Source organism: Scaptodrosophila lebanonensis, unplaced genomic scaffold, assembly GCF_003285725.1.
Source record: "Scaptodrosophila lebanonensis strain 11010-0011.00,11010-0021.00 unplaced genomic scaffold, SlebRS2 tig00000053-arrow-pilon, whole genome shotgun sequence".
NCBI classification, from domain to species: domain Eukaryota; kingdom Metazoa; phylum Arthropoda; class Insecta; order Diptera; family Drosophilidae; genus Scaptodrosophila; species Scaptodrosophila lebanonensis.
In genome coordinates this window covers 7,637,421-7,664,587 of record NW_022060548.1, presented here as the reverse complement: position 1 = coordinate 7,664,587, position 27,167 = coordinate 7,637,421, and the positions used below count along the sequence as shown (strand labels likewise).

Sequence of the window (27,167 nt, the reverse complement as noted above, 5' to 3'; positions counted from 1 at the left end):
TACATCATTCAGTTCTATATAAACGCATATATATTTGAAGAATTTCAATATGTACATTATATAAGATATTGTTGCTGTGATTAATGGAAGAATGCCAAAATAATATAATAATAAAATAATTCGTTAATGCTTTCGCTTTAGTGCCTCTTTTGTTGTTGAAATTAGTTACTAAGAATCGTTCCGTTTGCAAGAGAAAGAAGGGAAATATGCAATTGTTCAGAGCTGATTTATAAGCACGACGCATGCGCAACTTTCAAAATTGATCGAAACGGCGCACACTCTTCCCTCTGCAGCAGCAGGCTTATGTCGTTGGCTGGCGTTGAGCTTAAAGCGTTAATTCGTAATTTATGTGTCACACAAATCGAAATTGAATGCCAAACGAAATTATGGAATATTTATCATTTCACACGAGGCTGCACCGAACCAGGCCACATTCTTACCAACACCGAGTTGGTCCATTGCGCATGCGCAGCCAGCCAGAGTTCGCCTGCTTGGCTGCCACCGTGAAAGGCGCATACAAAAGACAGAGTCTGCCAGCCGAAGGAACGTTTGTCAATTTGAATTACGAATTACGACAAAGTGCGCTTAACTTATATATGTGACTGTGCCTCTGACTGTTGAACGTGGTAGGAAAGGAAAAAAAAAAGAAAAAAAGAGTTGGAAAAAATAGGGTCGCGCAATAAACTGTATTTCCCTTTGGTTTGTGCGGATTTTGCGGCACTGCTCGTTGTTGTGGCTGTTAACCGTAAAAAGTGAAATATTTATAAGGTTTGCATACGCAAGGAGTGGAATGCGCCGACACAACTCTTCTGCGGTGGCAAGTGTTAATTGGAATCAATTTGATAATCTGCTGTGCACACACAACCCGATGGCGACATATCCCTGCAACACAGAGCCAGAGCCAGAAAGGGCTTCGCCAGGGTCTGCCTCCTGCTCCCTGATGTTCCTTAACAACTGCTTCGCTGCACACCGTCCCGTTCCGATTCGATCCGTTTGTTGTGCTGAGTTCATGATAATTTCGCGGATGTGCGATTTTGATTGAAAATTACGCTGTGGGGGGTTCCGCTTTGTGCGTCGCCTTGGTCAACACATAATTCAAAATGAATTAATTTAAATGCCAATTTATTGCCCAAAACAAGCCGCTAAGTTCGTACTTTCCAGCGAATTATTAAGTGCAGCAAAATGTGTAACGAAATATATCGAACTGAGAGCGAGAAAAGGGCTTTAGTTTATACAAATACAAGATGATATACATATCTCAGAATAAGATATACATATCTGGAATTACTGATTTTAAATACCACTTATATTCCAAGCTATAAACTGGCAACAGTTAATATGACTAATGAAATGAATTTACAGGCTAAAGTTAACAAAGTACTAAATAGTAGTTGCATAATTAAAAGAATAAATTGAATAAATTCAATTAAAGAAAGTTCAGATATCCTTCGATATAAAATGTAACTAAAATTTACGTTTTTTGAAGCTAGGGAATAAATGTTCTGGTTTGTCTTGACCAATGTTTAGTACATAGTTGATGTGAGAGGAATGCACAATTGATGAGAAAATGGAATTGATTGTGTATCGGGTAAGAGAGATTTGTTTGGAAAAAAAATGATCTCATTATTATAACTTAATCAGCTAGTCGTATGAGAAATGTGGAGGAGTGCTTCGATAATTGAATTTCTTTTATTACTAAAAGGGCTATAATTAAGTTGTTTATAGGAGAAGCTTGGAGGGGGTTCTATTGCTATTTCTTACGGTCCTACTAACATATAATTGATTGCGTATTCAAATAGTGAACGCATTTATTCAGATATCCACTTCATTTCATTTCTATATTCTGTATATATATTTAATGGTGAAAGCCCAACTTTCGTAATACTAGTATATACCTGGTTATGCAAGTACAAGCCGAATTCCGAATTTAAGATACAATAGTAGTGCCAATTCTTTCTGCCATTAATCATTTTTCAAGGCTTTTCCTTGAGTTGTTGGTTTGATAAGTGTTAACAAATATTGAAACATATATTAAGGATTGATTAGAAGAATCAAATTCCGGCATAAATATTAGGCAATAAAAATTTGCACTTTAAACTGGCAAAATGTTTGTTAACAATTTAACTTTTTGCCACGTAACAAGTTTATCAGAATTAATTGTAAGTTAGAAGTTGGATTTTTAATTTTAATATAAAAACTACAAATTTATATTAAAATGTATGGGGAATTAAATAGAATATTAAATCGATTAATTTATTTTTTTATTTGTTTTATTTACCATCGACAAACAGTGCAGTCGATATACATAAAAAAATCAATACAATACAGAACTTTAACTAAATAAAACTAAAGAAATAAAAAACCTATAAAAATGACAAAAATATCTAATATTTAATCTATAATTTATTTAGGAAATAATTAAATTGTATGTTGGCAATAAATTAAATAGTTGTGAACATATGTGTACATAAATATATAAACATACTATTTAATTATAAAATAATATTATTTTCGCTTGTCAAAAACTGTGTTTGCACTTGGTTTTTCTTTTAAACTGAATTTTTATTTAATTTAGTTGCAAAAGTTGTAAAAATTCCAGAAAAAGCGTGGGCGGAAAGAAGAAATAACAAATAATATAATATAATATTATAATAATATAAAAATAATAAATCTAATAATATATTGGCTCCCTCAAAGCAGGATAGGATGCTTGAATGCAGCAGCTTTTGCTTTCATACTATATCCCTGGTTAGGGTAATGTTTTTATACCCTGTACCCAAAGGGTGAAAGGGTATACTAGTTTTGTGCGAATTTATGTAACAGGGAGAAGGATGCGTGGCAGACTCCACAAAGTATATATATTCTTCATCAGGGTGACAAGCCGGGTCGATATAGCCATGTCCGTCTGTCCGTCCATCTGTCCGTCTGTATGAGCGCAGGGTACTCAGAAGGACCAAGAGCTAGAATGACCAAACTTGGTATCCAGGTTCCCTTTTGTATATAAGTATTGAATAATTTGTATTTAATTAATATAAATTAAAAATTAATTTTTTTTGTTGTGTTTCTTCATTTTTGGTGGGAGGTATCTACAGGGTATTTAAGAGTTGAGCTCGCTCGACTTTAGCATTTCTTTCTTGTTTTATTTCAAAAGATAGTGCCATAATTAGAGAAGTACTTCATTGTTTAGTTGCCGTTATATAAAGTTCGTCAACAAATACGGGCTTATCTACTATGAAAAGCGAAATCGCACACCTTCTATCCAAAATGAAATCACAAATGCCACCCAAAGCGGATTTTTGTTACTCAAATACCAACTCGCCCACAAATTACTTATTTGCGCTCCGAGCGGTTGCTGCAAATGGTGGCCCGACATGTGGTCGCTGATTAACATATTATGCGACAAAGTGCCACTGGACACACACATGGCAAGCACACACACACACACACAACACACACACATACCGAACTCAAAGGAGAACTGTGCCGATTCAACGCCTGTCACTGGCTGTTTGCGCAGACAATTCACGCCAACGCCAATGCTGGACTGGAGGGGAGTGGGCTGGGGACAGGGGACTGGGGACAGGGGGCAGTAGGCTTGGCAGTTGTTTGGTAATTGAAAACGTTGGCGTTGCCAGTGGACAGAGGGGCGGACGTGTGTACGTAGCATGAGTATCTCAAATCTGGCGCGATGGCTATCAATGTCAGTTAGCGATAGGTGAGCAACAGCGGCCACAAAATGTCGCCGCCACATGCGCCAATTAAGGGTTAAACTTTTTGTTTTTGCATATTTATGTATGTATGGGTGTACTCTTGTATATGCGACCAGTGACGGCGATTGCGATTTGCATAATTTCGAATTTCGGGTTGGTTCGTTCGTTGGTATCTGCGACATGCGCACGAGACTCGTACGAGTAAGAGACGCATACATTCAATTATTTGGCTCGTCACCGACGACAACACTCAGAGAAAATTAGTATGCAAAGATTCTGCACGGATTTGATTAAAAATGAAATGAATGATCGCTGGATAGCTGGATAGTAAGGTTAAGTTTTCTGCCGACAATAACTCGGAATTAATAAATTTTTTTAAAGGAGAAACATTTCTCATATGCAGCATTAAATATTGCCAAATGTTGCAGTATTAAATCAGTATATTAAGTATTTGGTATTATTCAGTAATAATCATTTGAGAGTGTACTATGTACTAATTTTTCGTAATATCTTACATTAAATCAGAGCTGGTGAGTAGTGGTGTGGCACCGAATTGAAACACAAACTTAAATAAAATACTTAATAAAAATAAACATTCATTGAGAAATCAAAAGAATAAAATAAACTCGTAATGTCTGCATATTAGAAGACTCTACATACCAAGTTTGGCCCAGATGGGCTCAACCGTTTTCGAACACTAGACGTTCATCCAGACAGACGGTATGCGCCGCAGCCTCAAACTTTGGCGTCGTTTGCATGTATAGATCGATTTCTTCCGTCGGAGATGCTACCTTTTGCCGGCTTTTACATGCTTTGCACCAACTTAATGTACTTTTCTACTCTTCGGGTAAGGAGTATACAAAAAAATACGTGTATTGTAAATATTTACCTAACCTTACCTAACTTAAAAATTGTAAAAATGTTAGTTCCGACGATTGACCTGCAGAATATTTATTTGTAATGCAATTAGTTAAGTTGTATAATTATCCTACTTAATTTTAGAACGAGCTATTTAAATGCATTTCTCTGAGTGTTTGGCGACGCTGGTGTCCAATTTCATTAGCAACCTCCGTTGCCTTTTGTTCCCATTCCGAAGTCCATGGAGCTATCAGAAAGAAAGAAAAAGGTTTGGGCATGTTTTGAAACGAAACTTCAGCATATCTGTCATTTAAATGTGTTTCCCTTTTTGTCACATTACGTGAATTTACATAAAGCGTATTGTAAGCGCATGAAATTGAATATGTACGTTCGGACACAAGGACATGTGTCCTTATGATCATCAACATCGTGCCCATGCCCCTGTTGTTGTGTTCTGTTGTCTGATGTCTGTACCTTTTTGGGGTTCTATGCGCATTTCATAATTTAATTAGCAAAGTTAACAAATGGCACATGATTTGCCCCGCACTGCGCCCTCTGACCCCAGCATGTTGTAACCCTTGAGAGGCAGGATCCGCAGCACACACACACGCACACATATATATTCGCATAATAAATTTCTTTCAATTTCATAAGTCATAAATTAAGCAATAGGAATTTGTTTTTCAATTACACATATTTCACACCGCATGCCAAATAAGTTTGGCTGCTCTGTGGCAGGAAGACGGGAAAATAGGTGGGAAGGGGGACAGGGGGACAGGACGTTGGAGCTGCATAAAAAATTGCGAGAAAATTGAATACTATTTCTATTAATAATTTATAACGCACGGCAGCCGGACAATCATTCGGACGGAGTATTGCCGTACAACTACAAATTGTCAAAAGCGGTTTGCATCTGGGGAACTATTCGTACAGACGAGGCTGTGTTGTTGTTGTTGCTGTTGTTGTTGGGTAACAGCGGGCCACCCATGGTGTATGGCACCTTTGCAGCTCAGTTCCAGTCCCAGTCGCAGTCACAGTCCTCATAGAGCCTCAGTTGCCACGCGCTTCATCGCAGCCTTGCATCGCCATTTCTCAGCCAACAACACCTCTCCTTCTGTGGCGTTCTGGTGGGGCAGGCCCACCCGCCTGGGCAGCGATCGCGACTTGCCACCCAACCGGCCGCTTATTTTTGCGTATTAGCGCGCAAAATAATATATTATTTTGACCATCGTCAAAGGCTTGAAAAATGTCCACTAATACTTTAAGGTCTTTGTGGCGGCTTTGTGCGTGTGTGCCGAGCCCCGAAAGGAAAGCCATGGTCCAGTGTTTCGGACAAGCAATCTGCATGTACCGGGCGCATGCAATTTTTCTCTTCATTGTTGTGGCCAGATTAGAGGCCATGGGCTCGTAAGCTCATTGCTGGCAGTTGGCAAAGAAATAAAACAGAAACTGTAATAGTATTCTTGCGAAAGGCAGTTTGCACATACTAGTATTTATCATATTCGCTCTATTCCGAAGAAGCTCTCAAGCGATGTGGCCAGACGCACAAATTGCTGTGAAATTCATAAGAAAAACGGAAATCTTTTGGTGCGTGCCAAACTCTTAAAAATTAAAAGTAAAAACATGACAAATATAAATATATGAGGTTCTTAATGCGTTCATATGTGCGTGTGTTCTATTGATATTTATCGACTCGTCTTACCATATTGATCATTAATATAAATGCCTTATAAAATGAACCAATTCCCATTGAAAATATTAATAATTAATTTAATTAATATTAAATATTAAGTGGCTTTGCATGCTAAATTAATTACACATAGAAATGAAACACTAAAGTGGAAACTATATTTAAAGCCACGTCGTTTTTGGAAGTCTGTCACAAGTTATTTTTATTTGGGAAATATTAAAAATAGAACAATCAAACAGGTGAACGTTTTTCAAATTTTTTCGACGCAACAATGAAACAGTACAATCAATTCAATTAAATACAAACTCTATTTTCATATGGACTGCATTCATTGGAACACATTGAAATGGTACACTAAATCAATGTTTGTTATTGGATGTTTTGCTGCAACAAATTGTTAATAAATCTTTTTCGAATACTTCTTAATAAAAGGAATGAAAATGAAATTTGTACAATTTCGAATACATCTCTAGATATGATAAACAATATCCCAAATATAAGACAATTTTCTTAGGGAAAGTACTTCAAATGAAACCATTTGAATAGGTAAAATAATAGAAGAAACACATGGAAACGGAACGTCAGCGACAACTTGTTAATAACCAGTCCATTTTTGTAATCAAAAGCAAAGAACTTGTCTTTTAAAAATAAGTTAATGCCCGACTTTATCATAAAACTTTGAAGTCTAATAATTCGATTGCATTCCATTGCAAGTTTTTCTGTTAGTCTGAGAATATTCTTTTTACACGTTCTGAGCGTGCATTAATTCATATCTTTATAAAATAGTTGCATATCGAATACATTTATCACACCCTGTTCACAGGTTATAAAAATAATTATAATTTTGCATGGAAAATGGTTCACTGCCACTCCTCCAATTCTTCAAGCCATATTCCCACGTTCTCAGCCACAAAACCGAGAAGCGGGTGAACGAATCAATCATTTGGCTAGATGCGAGGCAACGCCAATAAGTGTGAACAGAAAAAAATATATACATATACAAGTAGAAAGATAAATTATTGCATCGCCAATCGCCGAGCGCGAGGCATGCAAAATAGTTGCAGTTACTCAATAGCAACCGTTAGCATCCACGTCGCAACTACAACAAATGGCAATTGGTCACAAAATCTTAACACCTTCACCGAACATTGCAGCGCAACTCGAAACAGGGAAGGGACGGCTGACGGCAGACGGACGATGGACGATGGATGACGATGACGCGAATGATGCTGATCAGATGATCAGTCAGTGGCGACCATTAAAGTCAAATCATTTTTCACATTTAGATATTGGCCGCTGGCCATTGCCAGATCCAATGCCGGCCAGTTGGCGGTTGCATTGTCGGCACAATTGATGCCCGAGTTGGAGCTGGAGTTGCAGTTCCAGTCCGAGTCCGAGTCAGAGTCCGAGTCTAAAATTGCCCCGATCACGATTTGAGAAATATGTTGAGCCTCCACGGCAGATCGGTTGGCTGAATGACTGACTGACTGACTGACTAACTGGCTAGCTGGTCGCTTACATAAAAGTAATCAAATCAACACCTTCATCAACTCCTTTGGATACGCTCGCCAAAACCACAAAATGCCTTCCTTATTTCGAGGCAATTTAGCCAAGGGAGCGATGTCGAAGACGGCAATTTTATTGTCGTAGTTTTTGGCTTGGTTTTTCAATTCCGCACTGGCCGGCTGACCGGCTGGCTGGCTGGCTGACCGGTGAGCGGTGGCGATCGGTTGTCGATCAAATTGTTATTTTCGATATCTAATTTGTCATTCGGGCCCCAGCAAACGTCCCCCAACAAGACAGGCGCAATTTGTCGGTTGATTCGTTCGCTTGCTGGCTACACGCTGTCTGGCGCACGATCCTTGGGCTTGTTTCGTATTTTTTTTTTTTGTTTTTATTTTTTTGAGCCCCTCAGCAAACTAGGGAATCCCGGCATTATGTGCGACGAGCCGATTATCTTGTCGGCGCGTGAAATTTCGCTCTTCCGATGCCCGCTTCCAAATTGCATTGCCACGCCAAGTCAGAGTCAGAGTCATAGTCAGAGTAGGAGTCGTCGTCGTCGTCGTCATCGTCATCGTCGTGGCGTTGGGGAATTGACCTGCAATTGATACCAATCCACGGCAATCCATTACAGGGGCTAAGCGCGCGAGTTGCATGTCTCATTATTGGCAATTTCGGAGCAGTTCGCGTAATTGCCATCGATATTCATGTAGTAGAGTCGGCTCTCGAGTTTTGTTTTTGGCTCTTGGTGGGCGAATGCTGCTGCATGACTTGCTCATTTATTTTTCAACACCTACTATTTCATCATGGCGGGATTTTTTTTGAAGCTTTGCATAGAGAGCTTCACATTCGATTGCTGATTGCAGATGTAAGTATGCCAAGAGTTATGTCTTTTATTGCGCTGATTTGGGAATTGCAGAAATAACTTGTGTCTGTTGCAATGCTCGTGAAAAATGTGACGTAGCTAAGACTTGGGTAGACACATTTTACAGAATCAACTTGTGGTCACACATGCCAATAATTTGTTCAAACTATAGTATGCTAGGAAGCCTAAATGCCACATGCATGTAACAGGTAGAAGGAGACTTGGTGGACCCATCGAAGTGAATTGAATTTGTTCGTCTGTATGAACACGTCCGTTTGTCTATATGTCCGCCTGTCCCTTGTAAAAAACACCAATTGCAGCTAGAGATACCAAACTGAATATGTCGAGTTGTCCTATTCGTACTCAGAGCAAGTTTATTACAAACTTTATATATCTTTATTGCTATATATAACTACCATGGGAGCGATCAGTCCACAAATCTCTCCTATCAGGACAATAAGTTTTATGAGTTTTATGAGTTTTGTAGAGTGCCTGAAGTTTCATCAAAATTAATTCACTCCTTCATACAACTGCCACAGAAATTCTAGGTAAAAGGTATTTAAGATTCGATCTAAGATTAAAATCTTGAAAAACCGAACACATGTATATATTTATATGCTTGGAAAAGGGCTTCAAAGATGGTTAAAGAACATTTAACATTTAAGAAATAGAATAGGATTCAGGTGATGATCTGTCGGTTGTGGACATAGATGCCAAAATATTCCCGGATGTACTTTAGTCATCGGATCGAATAGTCTTTAAATGCATATGGCACAAAAAACAAAACGAATATTCGACAAATAAGAATGGATATTTTCTTTTATAGCCATATACCCTATTTTTATTTAAAGAATATAATTATGAAATCCATGAAAATAAGACCCATTTGTTCTAAAAGATATTTTTTCCTAATTTCTTTCGAAGGTAATGCCTGAAGACGAATTTTTGAGATGATATTGATATTATACATAGTTGATCTATCAATATCAGGCACTGCTTAACAATGCTTTAAGTGTCCTTAAATAAACCTAAATGAAGAGGAAGAATAAATACCCTTTTACTTTTTGAATGTACAATTATGTATATAGCCTTGAAAAATAGCACATTCATATACATTTTATTTTCTTTGTTCGAATATTAATAGTTTTAAAAGCCATAGATACACTTTTCCGTGGACTATGACCTTTTAAGTGCCTTAAAAGTAATCCGATGGAAGAATAAATAGCCAAGAAAATATAGTCATTCCATAATTTTAAAGTCAAACTTCACCAATTACGAAATCAATAAGAAGGCTAAGAAATTATGATTTACACCCTTTTACCTTTCGAGTACCAGTATGTTATCCATTTCCTTAGACCACTCAGAGAGACAATTTTTGAACTCTCTTTTTAATTCCACAACCATAGCGCTCCAAAAGATCAGAATTCTAGCAAGTTCAAGTTGGCTCTCAAACGAGCGTTTAAAGTAAATTAGCAAAATTGTAATATTCTCGATTTTATTAAATAAAATTTATTTAACCGACACATCATTCCAATATTGAAATTATCAAAAACAAACAGCTTTATACTAATTAATACTTAAATGTATTTGATTAACGCAATGAACATTTAATCGCTTACACTTACGGGTATTGAGACTACAAACTGTGTGATAAGGGACTGATTTTTATATGTGTATATATATACTATATACTTATATGCAAGTGGGTGCACACAAACTAAAGTATTTATATATATGCTATATAGTTGTATATATATACATACAGATGCGATTGATTAATATGCGTGCAATTGCATTTGTTATACTCGTAATTTGTTTACCTTTTTATTTGCAGTTATTATCAATTAATTTACAAATGTGCTCGAAACATTTATTTACACGCGCTTACGTGATGCGTTCATTAAGAGGAGGTTTTCAATTTGTTAATATATGCTTAAATATTTTTTATATGCTACATTTCGTATTTACACATTTATTTGTATATTCTTCTGTTTGTTTTCCGCCTTTTTTTGTTGTGATTTTTGTTTTATTTAAAAACTGTTTTGTTGGCTTAAAATTGTTTATTTACAGACTTTGGCTGAAATTGTGGTTGAAAATAATAATCAAAAAAACTAAAAGTATTGCTTACCCCTCTGAACCAAAACAAGTAATTAAACGAAAAGGGAGTTTCTTGATAAAAACACAATTTTTATTACAAAAAATTATATAGTATAGTAGCTAAAATTGTTCTTTGTGATATAAATTAAAATAATGCTTATGCTTAGAAATTGTTCAAAAACTGAAACTTGCACTTAAATTTTTAGTTGTATTGCCGCTTTTGGATTACAAAATAAAAGAATTTGCTAAATTTTGCATAAAATTAATTGAAGAATTTGGCATATCTTTGAGATATGGTTACGAATATGTTTGAAAATTTGATTTCACATTTTACTTAAAGTAAAATAAAATTGCTAAAGCACACAAATAATTGCCACACGAAAATGTTGTAAGTAGTGAGAAACATAAAGTAAAATATATTTTTGGTATAATTCTGCAAACCACTGGGAGTAGAGTACGTCTTATTTGTATTATTAAATGTATATATAGTATATATATATAGGTTTAGATATGCTACAAAACATACATAAATAGTATTTCGTCTAACATACATGTACATTGTCTTTTTATTGGTTTTACTTTTACTTTTTTTTTTAGTTTATTGAAAACATGGGGCTCGAGATATTCATCAATGTTTATTGTTTTACGTTGCCGTTAAAAATTAAGTAGAACTCAGTGCCTTTTAAATATTATACATACACATATTGAATAAATGGCCACCCCAATAGCGAGCCAAACATTTCACGTCTTACGTGAAATACTTGGCCAGAAGGATCTGTCTGTCTGTCGGTCTGTCTTTAAACTGCAGACAGCGTTTGCGACCTATAGAAAGGAAATTTGATTTATGTACAAAATACAACAACTAAAGGAAGTTTAAACAATTAGACTAAGCGTGTACATCTAACTCTACTTCTTGATTTCCTCAACTTTCAATATTCTTTTTTTTTTTACATTTTTCTTTGAACATATTTTTTGAATATGCATAAATAATTACACTACTTGACATCCACAATGAGAGGAACTTCGCTGATATCGATTAAATTTGGCGGCTGGGCTATGCTGCTGGCCGCTGCTGTAGTCGGTGTCGTCGATTGCTGGGAGTGTGTCGATGAGGCCGATGACAATGAGCCCGCTGAGGAGGCTGTGCTGACCGTGACCGCAGCTGATTCGGTGGCATTAACAGTTAGTTGCTCATCGCTGTCAGCATCAGCACCACCTCCGCCACCGCCACCGCCACTGCTGGCCAGCAACATGCGCTGATGATTTGCATTGACAGCAGCCGCGGCCATCATCATGGTTGCGGCATCGGCCATATAATCGCCATTGTTGTTGCTGGCAACGCCGCTGCCGAAGAAGCCGCTCGCGCTCATATTGTTGATATTGTTGTTACTATAGTTGATTTGTTGATTGCAAATATTGTTGTTGCTGCTGCTGACACTGCTACTGCTGTTGTTGTTGCTGTTGCTGTTGTTGTTGCTGTTGGTATTGCCGTATGCCGCATGCATGACAGCAACACTGCTGTGCTGCTCATGGTTGCTAGCAAAGGCATTGCCATTGCTGATATGGCTGATATTGCTGCTGGCAATGCTGGGATTGATGCTATGATTGACTCCCACTGCGGCCGCCACAGCTGCGGCGGATGATCAAGTTGTTGTCAATTGGCGCCACATCGTGTGTCACATCGAGGGCAGGTAGGGCCAAGAGAAACTGTTGCCGCTCAGCAGCATGTCGCGTATAAGCGTTTCAATTGGCGTTTTACCGACTAGACGCACAAAAAACAATTGTTCAATGACCTAGCCACAAAATTTGAAAAGAAACAAGGAGAAAAAGAGTTGGTTGTTAGTACCTTTGTAACGAAATAGTAAAGCTATCTATAGTAAAAAGATCCATTGCATTTTTAATACGATTCATAAGACTAGTTTGGGATTAAGAACAGATAATTAAATGAAAAGAGCATTTAAGTATTGCTCACAAACTGGTTTAAGTGTTGTTTGGGTTCCACGAAAACATGTACATATTGAAAGGACTTGCATTATCTTTTGAAATCGTCATTATTATTGCTTTCTAAACTGAGTTGAGTTTTATTTTTAATATGAATCATAGAATTATTAGATAATTATCATAATTTTAAGCCGGTTCAAAAATGAATTGAAAAACAAATTGAAGATCTGATAGTACATGCTAAGAACCAGTTCAAACCTTTATTTCCCCCAAAGGGTTTGTAAAATAAGGCTAACGTGGCTAAAGAGGTGGTTTTGAGCACATTTGGAACTTGTTTTGAAAAAAATCAGGGCCATATCTATAAACACAATTGGCCTGTGACGATTGATTTTTGGTTTGATTAGACTTCCTTAGAAACAAGTTAACTAGTTCTGCTCTATATGGGCACAATAAATTATATTAAAATGGCTTTAAAGTAGTTCAGAGATGGTTCTCTACATATCGTCAGCAGATCAGTAATAATTTCTAGATTATTATCAAAAAATATGAAAAAGAAAAATCCCTTAAAATGCTCAAATATCGTCTTAATGGAAGCTTCATAAGTAGTTCCCTTGATGGCTATTACTTATACATTATTTGTATTTTGTAAACATGTTCATACAAACAACTCTGAATAGGCGACTTAAATAGCTTAATACTAGTATTACGTATTTAGCAACTCACTTGTGAGGAAACAGTACGCAACGATGGCAATCTGAGCAACAGTTTCCCGAATCTCGTGGGCTGATTGGGATACTGCGTTCGACAATATTCCTCCAAAGCGCACTGTGATTTCTCTTGCAGGGATTCAATGTGTGTCACATCAGATAGGCCACAGGCATCTGCAAGTATTAAAAGAAAGTAATACCAGAGTTTAGCATAATATATCTATACTTGTACATGCATATAGATGTATCTATATGAATAGAGCATTATTTCAACTTCAGCTATGATGCTGTTCACCTGGCGCTGACATACATTTTTAATGGAGTATCCGACCAATGCCTGTTTAATTTTGTTGTTGGCACGTCATAAAATGTAACTTAACATCGATTGGCAGGCACGCCCATGCAACATGATGTAAGAGACGCGTCACACATTACGTCACCATCGCCGCGCATGATTTATGTTCAATTGAAGCAAGAATGCGCATGCTAAGCGGCTTGTAACAATTGTAGTTGGGGGGAGGGGACAGAAGTTAGCAAGCAAACAACACCCCCAGTTAATTAAATTTCAGAAAAATTAAACTGTGCGATGGCTATGGCGCCTACACTCAAGCAAAAGAAAAAAAAACAAAAAAAACTCGAACTGGTTTAAAGGCATTGCCATTACAAATGAACTTCTTATTAACAAATGTAGCGAACCTTTAAAAAAAAGACACTTTCATATAAATGCTTTTCAATTCTATAATTAACTTATATTTTGTCAATAAAAAAAGCTTCTTAATAAAAGAAATTATGCTGCCCTTTTCTCTAAGAAAAGAAATTATATTTCTTAAAACAATTATTATTTAGTTACAAATAAATAACGTCAATTATGTCATAGAAAATGGGCAAATCATGCATTAGTTTATTACTTTCTAAAAATAGGAAGTTTTATTTTTAAAATTTCATTTATTTATAAAAGCAATTAGAGTTCTTTAAGCGTTAAGAAATGGTGACAACAAATGAACATTTAATTTATTCTTTAAACATAAAAATTTAAATATAATTTCATGTTTAATTATTTATGAAACTCATTCAAAAGTAAAACTTTAGTTCAAGATGAACATTTTAAAGATATACAATTTTTTTTTCGATTTTATTCCCAAAAAATGTATTCAAACCATTTGTTCTACTTTAATTGAAATTTGAAATTATTTGGCTTAAAATATTTTCAAAAATGAAGTTTTAAAATGTTCTTTAAATGTTTTAAGAGAAAATTAAAAAATTAAATAAAGGTTTGAAATTTATTTCTCAAGAAGTATTTTCAAACATTGTAATTAAATAAGAAATCATATTTGTAGCTAAGTAAAACCTGTTTACTCTATTCTTGAATGTAGTTCTTAAGCGAAATGAACATTTATGTTTCCCTACATTTCTGAAAATATGAAGTTCTTTATGTAAAGGCGAGCTATTTTTAATGTAAATTTTTTATATATTTCTTTTCAGTGTATAACACACACACTCTTATTTAGTGTTTGAGCATTGAAAATAATAAAGTAAGCCATAAATTTGTCGATGCCTTGGCCAGCTAGCTTTTAATTACTATGAAGACGCAACGTGTTTGAAAATATTGCGCATACGCCGCATGTGCCGCTCGTCAAGTGCTAATTGTCTGTCTAGCACAAAGTTTGCTTATCAATTTCGGTGCGCATTTCTGTTGTTGTTTTTTTTTCTTAAGTTTTATTTGGTAATGTAAAAACAAAATATACGCACAAGGCAGTCTATTATTGCAAAAAGCCAGCAGGCTGTAAGTAGTGACAGCATTTAGTGTGTGTACGAGTACTCGTATTTGAAATTCAAATTAGACATTTGCACATGCAAATTTGCATAGCTTAAGGCATTCTGAAATGCACGTAATTGCCAGGAATGCGAAATGTTGGAGTTTTTGTTTTGCTTACTTAATCAGTCATCAGATGCCTGACTCGTGGCGAAATAATTTCGACGCCGCATCGCATTACGAGCACTCGTATTTTGCATTGTTGTGCGCAGTTCCTGCATTAAGTGTGCAAATCGAAATATTTAACACTCGACTGGTGTAAAAGTGCGCCCCCCAATTACACGGCAGTTCGCAAGGCACATTACGCAAAATTTATACAAGCCATTTAATATCGCGTCGCTTGTTTATATGCCACAAGCCACAAGCCGCAAGTTAAATGACCGAACAGGCGAAGGCAGCCAGCCAGCCAGCATTGGCCATGTCGAGTGTCCAAATGGCGGTTTTATTTTCAAACGCGCCTGCTAATGAATTGGCCATATTGTTGGCTTAGTCGCCAATCTTTAGAGGCGATGGTGGCGATAACGTCGCCACTGCCATCGCTATGGCCATCGCCTGTCGTGGCATATCCAGTTGCAGTGAGAATTTAAATTTGATTGCATTGCAAAATGCCATCGAGCTCGACGTAATGTGTCGTTTTTATGTTTCGTATTTCACATCTGCTTGATTGCCAATGAGCTCGTTTGGATTTCATTATGAGATTTGCTTGCTAACTGCTAATGGCTGTGCGTAATGGTTTGTTTTGGTTGGCAACGCACTTCAACTTGCCCCCAACTGATCGACTAGCCGTAGATTTCAAATTGCTTGGCAGTGGTGGGGTTTTGGCATAATGTGTGACTTGTCGAAAGGAAACGGGAAGAGGCATTTAATATAGCTAGACTTAAATGTACATATGTACTTCATAGGTTTGTCTTACTTATCTAATTGTTTAAAATTATACTAGAAAGGTATTCCATTTAATACTTAATACTATTATTTGTCTCATCTTTGAAGCAAACATTTTCATGATTTATTTGTATATTTATTAAATTTTTTCTTGATACTATTTAGTTCGATTCAATGCGTAGGCTTCTAGAAAAAATCTTTTAAAATTTAAATTTTTTTAAATTAAATTTAAAATAAAGTTTCTCATAAATTTAATAATATTGCATTCGAAGTATTATGATTGAAGTACTTGGAGTGTTCAATGGCTTATATATGTTATATATGTTCCTCAAACATTAATATTTATCAATTATTATCATCAAATTCTTGCTCGTTCTCTATATATTTTAATATACTAAGTACGTATATATGAATATTAATTTTTCTATATTTGATTCATCAATTTTTAGTTTCTCAATTATTTTCATTGCAACTAACAATTCACCAATAATAATCATAAACATTGACGCAAATATATAAACTTTGAAGTCAATAAAGCATCACTATTGATAACACATGTTTTGAATGCTTTTTTAAAGCAGCATTTAATATCAGTTGGAGATAGACCAACAATAAAATGTTCTAAGATATTATTACGATTAATATTTGCTTCAAAGAACGTGTATACGACGTAATATCTTAAAATTACCTATGACTATTAAACTTTTTTAAACAATTTTGGTTTCTTTTTATTTGAGAAATACCTTCTAATAACAGACTACTTTAGTAATTATTTTTATGTGTTTTGAGAAACCACATAGAAATAAAGATTTAACCTTAGACATATTTCAATATGGAGAGTGTCTAATTTTTAACACCTGACGTTTTTTTTCGAAACTCTGATGCCACTCGACTTTACCTAAACTATTTTAATTGAACGTATTGGATTCTTAGAAAGTTGTTATTGCATAAATGAATATTTGCACAAACAATGAATTATTTTTTATAAATAATAAATTAAAACAACATTTAACAAAAAAAAATGCTACTAAGATTCGAAAATTGTACATTTAAGCCCCAATTGTGATGGCTGAAGATATCCAATTCTCCAGTCGGTTCAATGCAAATACTGCTTTCAACCTTAAAAGTGTATTTCAATGAATCAAAAATCCGCAAGAGGAAAAGCTCAGCTTTAAAGACGAAAGCCACACAAAGCGGCAGCGAGGCAGCGCGTAAATCAAGATAAACGATTTGTCGCCAAAGGCAACAGAAATTCAATTAGCAATTATTAACCATTTCATTTCATAAACAAGCCACAACTAACAACAATAACAATCGCAGCATAATCGTGAACCATGCAGATACAGATACAGATTGGATATGGCCAGTTGGTAGAAGTTGGTAAGCGAATCACTTCATTGGCCATAATTGTCAATTGACTTTCCATTGCGGCTTGGGGTTTTGACGATCGTCGTCGACATGGCCAAATGCTTTTGGTGACCAAAGAGTTAAATAGAAAACCATAAAAGAAATGAATGCTATGCAACAACAACTCCAACAACAACAACAACAATAACAAAGGCAGGACACGAAGCTGCTTGCCACAAAAATTGTGCCACAATTCGAATCAATATGCCAAACAAAATTTTATTTTCATTGAAATGCAGAGAGGCGGGCGAGGATGCCAACGACGACGACGACGACGACGTCTTGGATGGCGACTTGGACGACGTGGACGTGGACGGTGCATAAACAAAGTGAAAGACATTCCAGGCAGAGGCTGGCAGGAGGTTGGCAAGAAAGAAAAGCGATTCGGCTTTCTCGGAGGAAGGCGGACGGGCGGCATTGGACGGTCGCATCGCACGTATTGGTAACGTACGAGTCGAGTACGTAGCCGAGGTGCTTAACTTGGCCATACTTGATTTTTTGTTCGTTTTTGGTTTCGTCTTCTTCTTCTGCTTTTTTGGCTTGGCTTTAACTGTTTCGGCTTGTACCTATAGATTCGATTTTGGGTTGTTTTGCCGTCTTTCTTCGCGACGGCAGTTACTAACTCAGCGCAGAGATCGTGACCGCATGTTTTAAATGCATAATGACCGTAAAGTAGTTGTTGCAACTACGTAACCGAATTGTAGTTCCACCACCACCACCACCACCAACAACAACAACAACAACAAAAACACGCAGCTACATATTTATCGGGTGGGAGGGGGGTGGCTAAAGGAGTCAATTTTGGGCTCACACAGAAGAACGTGGCTCTATGTCTGAGGCACAGGCCGCCTGTAGAAAAAGGTTAAGCTGTTTAACGAAATTATGAATTGCTGCATTACATTTTATTATTTAGTATATATTGTTGTTGTTGTTGTTGTTGTAGTTTTTATTTTTATGGACATCGACGACGCTGGCGACGACTTGCTGCCCATTTTGAACTGCTGCCTTCGTGTGCCTGTTACCTAAAGTTATAACTTTATTTAGTTTTAATAGGCAAATTCTTTGGCTTTGGATCGCGTGGGTTATGTGAGGTCAACTGTGAATTTATTTGCGGGTCGCATTTTTATGAGTTGCATGAAAGCCAGTAAATAAATGACAAGAATTTTCGGTGACAAGTCAAGCCAATTGGCAGAGTGAAGGCATAAAAAGCAGCACAAGTTTAATTTGTTAAATCGGAAAGCAAGTTGATTTTTGTTAACCTAGGGAAAGAAAGAGGGTCAGCTGCAGATTCTAGAATACAAATAATTAATTCTTTTGCATTCATTCGATATGGTTACTACGCCTATAATCGATTTAAAGATTAGAATAAGAACTGTATTTAGAATTTGAGTGCAAGAAATATTAATATATTCTTTGTATCAAAAGTTTTAAAAAAAGACTTTGCATCAATTAGAAAATTTGAATAGAAATTATAAATTCTTCTTATTTGAAATTAGTTAAATTTTTCCAAGCTTCAAACTGATAGCTACAATCGATTATACAGTCAAAGAGTATATTTAGTTTTACAAAATATACTAAATTTAAAATATTGCAATAAAATTTAGAATATAATTGATTGGGAGACAATTCTTTATTTATAAAACTAAAAACAACTAAATGTGAGGCTTCAGTAAGAAAATTAAAGTATTTGCAGCGCCATTAAAAGCAAAATATTATTGAAAACTAATTCAGAAAATTAAAAAATTTGTAGGAATATGTTTGAAACATTTTAAACTTCAATTTAAATTAAATGAATAATTTGAAAATAGTTTCAATTTTTGGAAAATTTCTAATATTTTCCATCATTTTGTATTGTTATGTGAAGGAAATTTCAATAGAAGTTCGATTCGAATTTGCTTGGCTTCTATATCCAGAACACGCTCAATTGATGTTGTTGGAGATTTAATTAATTGTTTCAAGGCAATTATTATTAAAAGACTGTTAAGCTAACTTTGAAATTAATATTCCAAGTTAGTTCTTCAGAAAAGCTCAGAGTTGTTATTATTTTTGATGATGGAAATAATAAACTTAAGAAATTCAATGAATTTCGCTGCACATTTTTAGTCAGACTGTCCATTATTTAATAGAAAAATGGTTTAACGTTGACTTCCATTGCAATTAAACTGTTTTATTTGTTATCTTTTTAAAGACTTATGATTTCTGCAAGTCCATAGATCTTGTCAACGCCTCGTGCAGGTTACAAAACGTAGCTTTCCTGCTAGCCTTTCCATTTTGGTGTGCTATCGAAAGGCATCTTAAGTAAACGCTACCTCATAAGTAGACTGGCAGTCGGGCAGCCAGACAGTTCAAGAAAAAGAAAAATCAAAAAGAAACGCTGCTGCGCCAAAGCGAACATCATATCGTATCTCAAAAACGAAACGCGCCCTAATGATTCTAATCAACGACGTCTGCTCGAAACTGTTAATTACAAGGCAGCGAAGGCACGTCCGTGGCAATTTCCAAAAGTAGCGCAACGAACGATTTGCGCATCCAATGCCAGTTGCGGCACAAAAGGCTAAAAACCCGAAACTAAAACCAAAATCGAAAAACCAACACAAGCACAAGCGCAAGCGGACCAAAAAATGTTGGTCAAAAAAGTGTGGCCAAGACATGAAAGCTACAACTTTTAACAACTGCAGCAAACGACAGCAATCAGGCGTCCGACGAGGCACAGCGATTGCGCATTCGCAGTCGGAGTGGCAGTCGGAGTTGCAGTTGCAAGCATCGAAGATGCGCCAGCTCCGCTACATGTCGTCAACGTGCTGAAGGAGGCCAAAAGCAGAAGATCTAGTAAGACTATACCCGGTATTTTACTACCGCGATCGTCGTGTCTCCCACAATCAAGAGAGGCGAGCAAACATTGCGACTAGACCGTGGAGTGGGGCGCGGCTGCGGCTGCGGCTGCGATTCGAGGCGAGAATGGGGATGCGGCTGGTTATGGGTGTGGGGAGGCAGCGATTGATCGGCTGCAGTTTATGGACTCATGCAGCCAATTCAAATGCAATTGTGGGCAAGTCTGGGACAAGATACACCACGAACTAGCATTTGGGGGAGCGAAGGGGCGGTGGGGGACCACACGCCCCCTCAACGAAGAGGGCCGGCATGGTGGGGACGTTGGCGCGACACACACAACGTTTGGAAATTGGAAAATTATTTTGCAGTGCTAGCCAGCTAGCCAGCTAGCTGCTTGTCGTCGCTTGGCTTTTGGGACACACTGACCGAACGACCGACCGACCGATCGACCGACCAACCAACCAACCAACCAACCAGCCGACTGGTCGACCGATCGACCATGGCCCATGCCTGAGCAGTCGCTGTGGCTTGTAAGTAAGCGACATAAACGAGTGTTGTATTAATGTTCATAATGTGGTATCTCGACGTCAATAAACGTCGCTGTGTTTTGTGCTTAGACAGACGGACAGATGGACAATCGTACGGACGACAGACGAACAGATAGACGTGCGCTTGGACAGCTGCTTGACATGAGCAGCGATCGGTTTGACAAACGAACGACACACATGGAATGGCTGGGGCAGCGGAAGAGTTTGAGGTGAAGGCGAAGGCGACGGCGACACACGACTTGTCAACGATGTGGACTTGTTGCAACCGCAACTGTTAAGCACAGATGTAGAGAGTTGGCTTCAAGCTGCTCCCAAAGCTGCCAGCTGTGACACATTTGCATATTTCAGCGCAGTTTTCATTTACCATAGGGTATACTATAGCTAAAGTTAAAATTGTAGCTAAAAACACTCTGAATGGATATATATAATCAGCATTATTAAAGAAATTAAAACAAACATGCTTATCTGTCTGTGCGTTCATCTGTTCGAGCGTCTGTATGTATGAACCTCGACAACATTTGAAACCTAACAGCTAGGATTACAAAACTTGGCGTGTAGACTTGTCCAAACCATATGCAGACCAAGTTTATCACAAACCCTATATAGCCTCATTATTTATGCAACTGCCATAGGAATGATCGGTGCGAAAATTCTTAGTTTTGAGTTGAGTTTCTAAAATTATCCATCTGTAGCTGAATTGAGAACAGATCTTAAAGCTGCCATAGGAACTCCTAAATATTAAATCCAAATTGGAAAGTCAGTACTCCAGAACTTATAGCTGTCAAAGCAATTATTATTCAATATGTGGGGCAAGATCAGGGTATTGGAAAGTCGGGCTCGCGTATGTTTAACGTTTTACTCATTTTCTATGACAAACTTATGTAAACACTAGACGACTTATTAAACTTAAAATTAACTTAGCCATTATAAAAATAAATACAGAATTTTGTGTGTTTTAAAATCATATTTGCATACACATTATTTATTCCAGTCAATTTTTTGTAGGATTGTAAAAATAACGAATAAAACTAAATTCAAATGCATATTTATATAAAAGACCCATTTGCCATATTAGTTCGTATATATTTAAGTAATATTTGCATGTGTGTTAAAAATTGACAGGTGCAGATGTCATGTGTTGTGTGTGTTTGAGTGTATGTGTGAGTATATATATACATAAGTGGGTTTGTGTGTGTGTGTGTGTGCAGCGTGCAAGTTGATCCCAAAGTCCAGAGTTGATGTCAAGCGATTTAACATACTGGCGATAGTTGTTTTTCTTTCGGTGCTCTTTTATTTAAAAATAAACAAAAAATGCAAATTAGTAATGAAAATCAAAGAAAATATAATGCGAATTAAAAACTGTGAGGTGGAGCTGCTCTTTTTTAAAGACAATCAGCTGAACAGACAGTTTTTAAGTGGATTTATGTCTTATTCGGGGCCAGTGATTGTGAAAATGTGATAATATTCAATACTTTTCAAAATCACTTCATTCAATCAGTGGCCCAAAATATTCATTTTATTGCTTGAGACCTTAATCAGCACAATTTGATTTGTTTCATCAAACTGTGTTCATCATTTTAAGATCCCAAAAGGACTTTTTTTTTAATCCCAAACAGAACTAAGAAAATATTTGTTCAACAAATTTTTTATTAGTTCTGTAAGGTTTTTTTTAATGGTTTAGTATTATTTTTGGGAATTACAAAATGAAATAAACGATCGTATCAGTTTAATTTCAGATCCAATACAGAGTGAAATAATTTGTTAAGTAATTATTTGAAAAACTCTGCAGACTATTGTTAATAGTTAATAATATTATTTGCAGATTACAAAGAGAAATAAGCGATCCTATATTATATATATGTTATCAGAAAAATGAGCAATCGAACAACTTGAAACTGTTAAATATTGTGAGTATTTTCAGAGATGTTTTACGAGGCAGCAATCTTTTTGCTTAAAATTATTTCCTAATTGCGCAATCGCTTTTCAGCCTTTGTATTTTATCAAGGCCTGTTTTCTACCGTTTAAGCACGAAGAATTGTTTAGGAACTGTTTACACGACCAATTCTTTCACCATATGTTTTTGCTTAAGTTTGAGAGCAAGCTATTCGAAAATTTTATTGCCTTATGCCTATAAGTAAATCACATGATTGGTCAATGGACCCATTCACCAGTAATTTTGATGAGTGATTTGGGAAGTATTTTTTGGAACCGTTTACACGACCGCATTTGTCACGAGACTTTGTTTGAAATGGTTGAACGCGGAAAACTTCTCAGTGATGGTATCATGTGTGAATGTTTTTCAAAGACGACTCAGTTCTTTTAATCAGTTTTTACAACAGCAATTTTTCTGTTATTTATCAATGATACCTATATTTCAATTGATATACAAAAGAGTGACACATAGCGTGCGAAAAACTCTTCATTGTTAATCAAGATACCATCAATAGAGGTATAGAGAGTATGAAAATGTTAATGTTTCATAAATCCCATTTCAAGTACTTGAAACCTATGTATATAAACAAGATACACGCTATAAGGTTGTAGCTCAAAAGTAAATTAGTTGTTTTAATTAATTAGTTGGGTTTTAGTTTTCTGTGGCAAAGTGCTGTAAACACTTCCCAATGGTAAGGAATGGGAAGTGTGAAGAGGACTTTAAAATGTTAGTAACGATATATGTGTAAGAAGAAGCAACAATTATTAAATAAAAATACTGAATATGCATAAAGAATATGAACGTTCAGTCGCACCTCTAAGAAGCAGCTCGAATAGTCTGTTTCTCAGTTTCGAAATTAGTATCGGGATTAGTCACGTTAATTAATGGTTTGTTAGGCAAATCGAAAAACATAAACTATGTTAAATAATGCACTTAAAACTAGTCAACAAGCGTAAAGAATTAGTAACAAATGAGAAGTAAAAACACAAGCCAAGATTATTTTTCTTTTTAAAAACAGCAACAGCAGCATATATTCTGAACACTTTTTCTTCCTTTCATCCGATTCTTTGTTTGAATTTTTTGGTAAAGTTTACGACTATTCTAAACTAAACTAAACTAAACTAAATGTAGGCTTAGCATAAGGCAATAAATACATACTCGTACATACTATAAATAGGCAATAGGCACTAAACTATAAACTATTAATTACATAATTAAGTTCACACGAATTTACAGTTACTAATACAAAGGACTAGCCTATTGCTATAAACTACCAGGACTGGGCAGGGGGAGTCTGTGCCTCGTTCTGAGATCCTAAAGACAGATTAGAGTCGAGTTGGGTCGAGAACTACAACTGCCACCTACTGCCGAGGCTATATGGCGAGTATCTATAACTCGGACTACCGAAGGAGGCGCTATTGGCGGCAGCCGCTGCTGCCGCGTGACTCACGCCAAAGGGTGTGCTATGATGGAACATATCGAAGGCCGAGCCAAAGGCAGAACGCGGTGGTGTTTGATAAAACATCGCCGCTGTGGCAGCAGCAGCGGCAGCAGCCTGTTGTTGGTGTTGTTGTTGCTGCTGTTGCTGCTGCTGCTGCGCTTGCTGTTGTTGTTGTTGCTGCTGCTGTTGGCTCGACGTTTGATATGTTGGAAAGCTGCTGCTCATCGTGCTAGCCACGCTGGCAGTTGTGGTTGCAATAGCGGTGGTTGCTGCATTACTCAGCGGCGAGGCGGTTAGATTGAGGGAGGACGAACCGCTTTGCGATTGAGTAGGCAACGAGGCGCCCAGGCCGCTGCTATTGTTGTGGCTATTGGTGGTGCTGGATTCGCCGCCGGAAGTCGAGGCGGTGGTGGTGGTGGAGGTGGGAGCGACTACGCCAGGCGAACGATAGCCCGCATAGAGGCTGGCCAGCAGATCGACATCTGAGGCATTGGATTTGGCGCTGGATGGCGCACAACTGCTAAAGGCCGAGGTGGCCGAGGGCACAATGCTCTGGCCAGTGCCCGAAACTCTGGCCGGTGCCTCGCTGCCCAATTGCTGCTCGGCCTGCTGCACTGCCGCCTCCACGCCGGCCACGCTCTTCATGAAGGCGGCCAAATGCAGCGTGGCGGCGGACGTTTGCGGCTCTTGGGCTTGGGACTGTGTGTCGTATTTCAGACGATTCAGTTCATCCAGATGATCACGCACCAGGGATAATACATCCTCGTTGAGCGACTCCGGCGATGAACCAGCACCTGTGCCGGCGGTATCCGACGCACTTAGCTTAACGAGCAACCCTGAAACTTTGGTTAGCAGTGCTGGCACATCCTTGTACAGAATGTCCAGCAACTTACCGGTGGTGAAGAGCACGATCGCCTTGAGGCAGGAATATTCCGCCGAGTCGACATGCAGCGCCTTCAGCTTCTCCACCTGCTCCTGGAAGATGCGTATGTGATCCATGAAGGCAACCACACGATCGGCGGCCATTGGGGAGGCATGCAGACCGGCGGCAGCCAACAATGGCGCCACATGCAGCGGCATCGAGCACTGACTGGCATTCAGCACAAACAGTTCCGACCACACGAGACGTAACAGCGCCACCTGATCGGTAACTTGCAGTTCGGGAAAGAACGGTATATTCTTGGCCCATTCGACGGCAGAGAAGAGGAGACGGGCGGCCAGCTCGCAAATGTTATCGATGCCCATTATATTGTTGGGCTGCATGCATTGGCCGTAGCGTGAGGTCGGATAGGGTTCGGCGCGTAGCAGCAACGAAATGTAGGAACTGAGGTACGAGTGACCATTAAAGCCGGCCACGCCCATGGGATCACCGTTTCCCAGCTGATATTGGCCGTGCATGCCCGCCAAGCCGGGCTGCGTGGGCGGTACGCGGCCCCGTTGAACAGCTAAAAAGAGACAGAGAAAGAGATGGAGATATGTTAGTGAATCAGTGAGAAATGGAGTCGTAGCACCGTAACCTAATATCCTGCGATCTAACCCAACAAAGCCGGCTATTTTGACCGCGACATCACACGCCACACAATGTCCTGCATTCAGATGAAGCGCGCGCTGTTTGCAAAGCTGCGTCTAAACGCTGCCACGACGCACAATGCCTATCAGGCAACCTCAATCTTGACGCACTCATTGTGTATCTTTATCTATACGCGTCTCTGTGTGTGAGTGTGTCTGTGTGCAAATCTGGCTTTTGTTGCCTAGACGAGACGACAACGTCATAAGATACTTTTATACTAGCACTTCGTCCCTAACAGTCGTCGTCGCCCAACACCCCGTCCCATCCCATCCCAGGCCCGACTCGGACGCATTTCCAACCCTTTTGCGTTGTTGCCACAACTGCTTAGTTATGCAAATTTCCTTAAATAGTTTCAACGCATCTTTAAGATACACGTGTGTGCGATTTTACACACATATGTACATATATGCGTGTGTAGTTGTGCTGCCCCTTGATATCCAGTTTAGTTTCAAATTTATATACTTAGTAGGTACTTAGATTAGTTGCGAATTCAATGCTCATCTGTGGTTGAATATTTTGAGCAGAAATTTAATAGTATTTGCGCGCATCCGATTTCCTAACTCAGCCCGAAAAACTATACTTTAAGAAAGTACAGTTATTGGCTGAATTTTCTATTTCCCCCTTAATATCATTAAACGTTTAAAAAAAGCAAAGAGGTCGAAAAATAGTTATTTTTAAATTTAAAACCATTTTTTAATAACGTATTGATTTCAACATTTTAGTTAGTCGAAATAAAAGGACTTCGAAAATAGCTTCCCCATTTGTTTATAATTTTTGAATGTTAAAGAATTATAAACTATTATTTAAAACTATTGTTTGGAGCATGTTTTTGTTTTCTGTCTTGAGAATTGTTTGTTGTTGATTTGAAAGTTTCTTAATTGAAGAATTTTAAAATAAAGTTGTTGTTCATAGTTTTGCGCTGAACTTTCTGTATAACAGTTTTTAATATTTATAAAAAGTCATTTTATCATTGATTTTCATTTTTTGAAATAAATTTTTCGAAATTAAAAATAATTTATGGGGAAACTCAAACCCAAAGCAAGGGAGTTTTAAATTTGTTGACTTTTCTACAATTATTTATTCAAAGAATTAAACATTCTTCAAAACTAGTCAGCCTTTATAAATCGAAATTAAATATTCTTTTTACATTTATGTTCACAGAAAGTTTTCAGAATATGTAACCATTTATTTAATCATCAGTTTGAGCATTTTCTGAGTTCTAGTAAGCTTTCATAAATTGCACTTAATAGCTTAGATTGATTTTAGATTCTACTTTTTAAGACACTTGCTCTATTTTTGCTTCATTAGATTTTCCAATCACATTTTAAATTTTTAGGCGTGGCTAATTCTCTGATACCCTACCCTTCATTTGA

General features: G+C 37.4%; 2 protein-coding genes across 3 annotated transcripts in view; both read right to left on the bottom strand.

Moving 5' to 3' along the window:
- Nucleotides 1–10,915: 10,915 nt before the first annotated feature.
- On the bottom strand, nucleotides 10,916–12,385 carry LOC115623388 (ETS-like protein pointed). The gene has a single exon (XM_030517690.1). It carries the CDS (start codon nucleotides 12,223–12,225, stop codon nucleotides 11,716–11,718), a length of 510 nt encoding a protein of 169 aa, XP_030373550.1. The 5' UTR covers nucleotides 12,226–12,385; the 3' UTR covers nucleotides 10,916–11,715.
- The window catches only part of LOC115623387 (steroid receptor seven-up, isoforms B/C), a 42,350-nt gene continuing 27,434 nt past the window's right edge, over nucleotides 12,252–27,167 (bottom strand). The window contains exons 3-5 of one of the 2 annotated variants that reach the window (XM_030517689.1): nucleotides 25,118–25,669; nucleotides 13,385–13,542; nucleotides 12,252–12,513 (exon numbers count right to left, since the gene is read on the bottom strand). In XM_030517689.1, coding sequence (XP_030373549.1) covers nucleotides 12,397–12,513; nucleotides 13,385–13,542; nucleotides 25,118–25,669 — 827 coding nt within the window. In that variant the 3' untranslated portion in view covers nucleotides 12,252–12,396. Of the gene's footprint in view, nucleotides 12,514–13,384; nucleotides 13,543–24,131; nucleotides 25,670–27,167 lie in introns of those variants that run through there. The other variant, XM_030517688.1, reaches the window with a different exon arrangement.

Bases quoted from the DNA above. Each gene is read 5' to 3' on its own strand.
- LOC115623388 (XM_030517690.1), bottom strand. From the start codon at position 12,225: ATGCATGCGGCATACGGCAATACCAACAGCAACAACAACAGCAACAGC.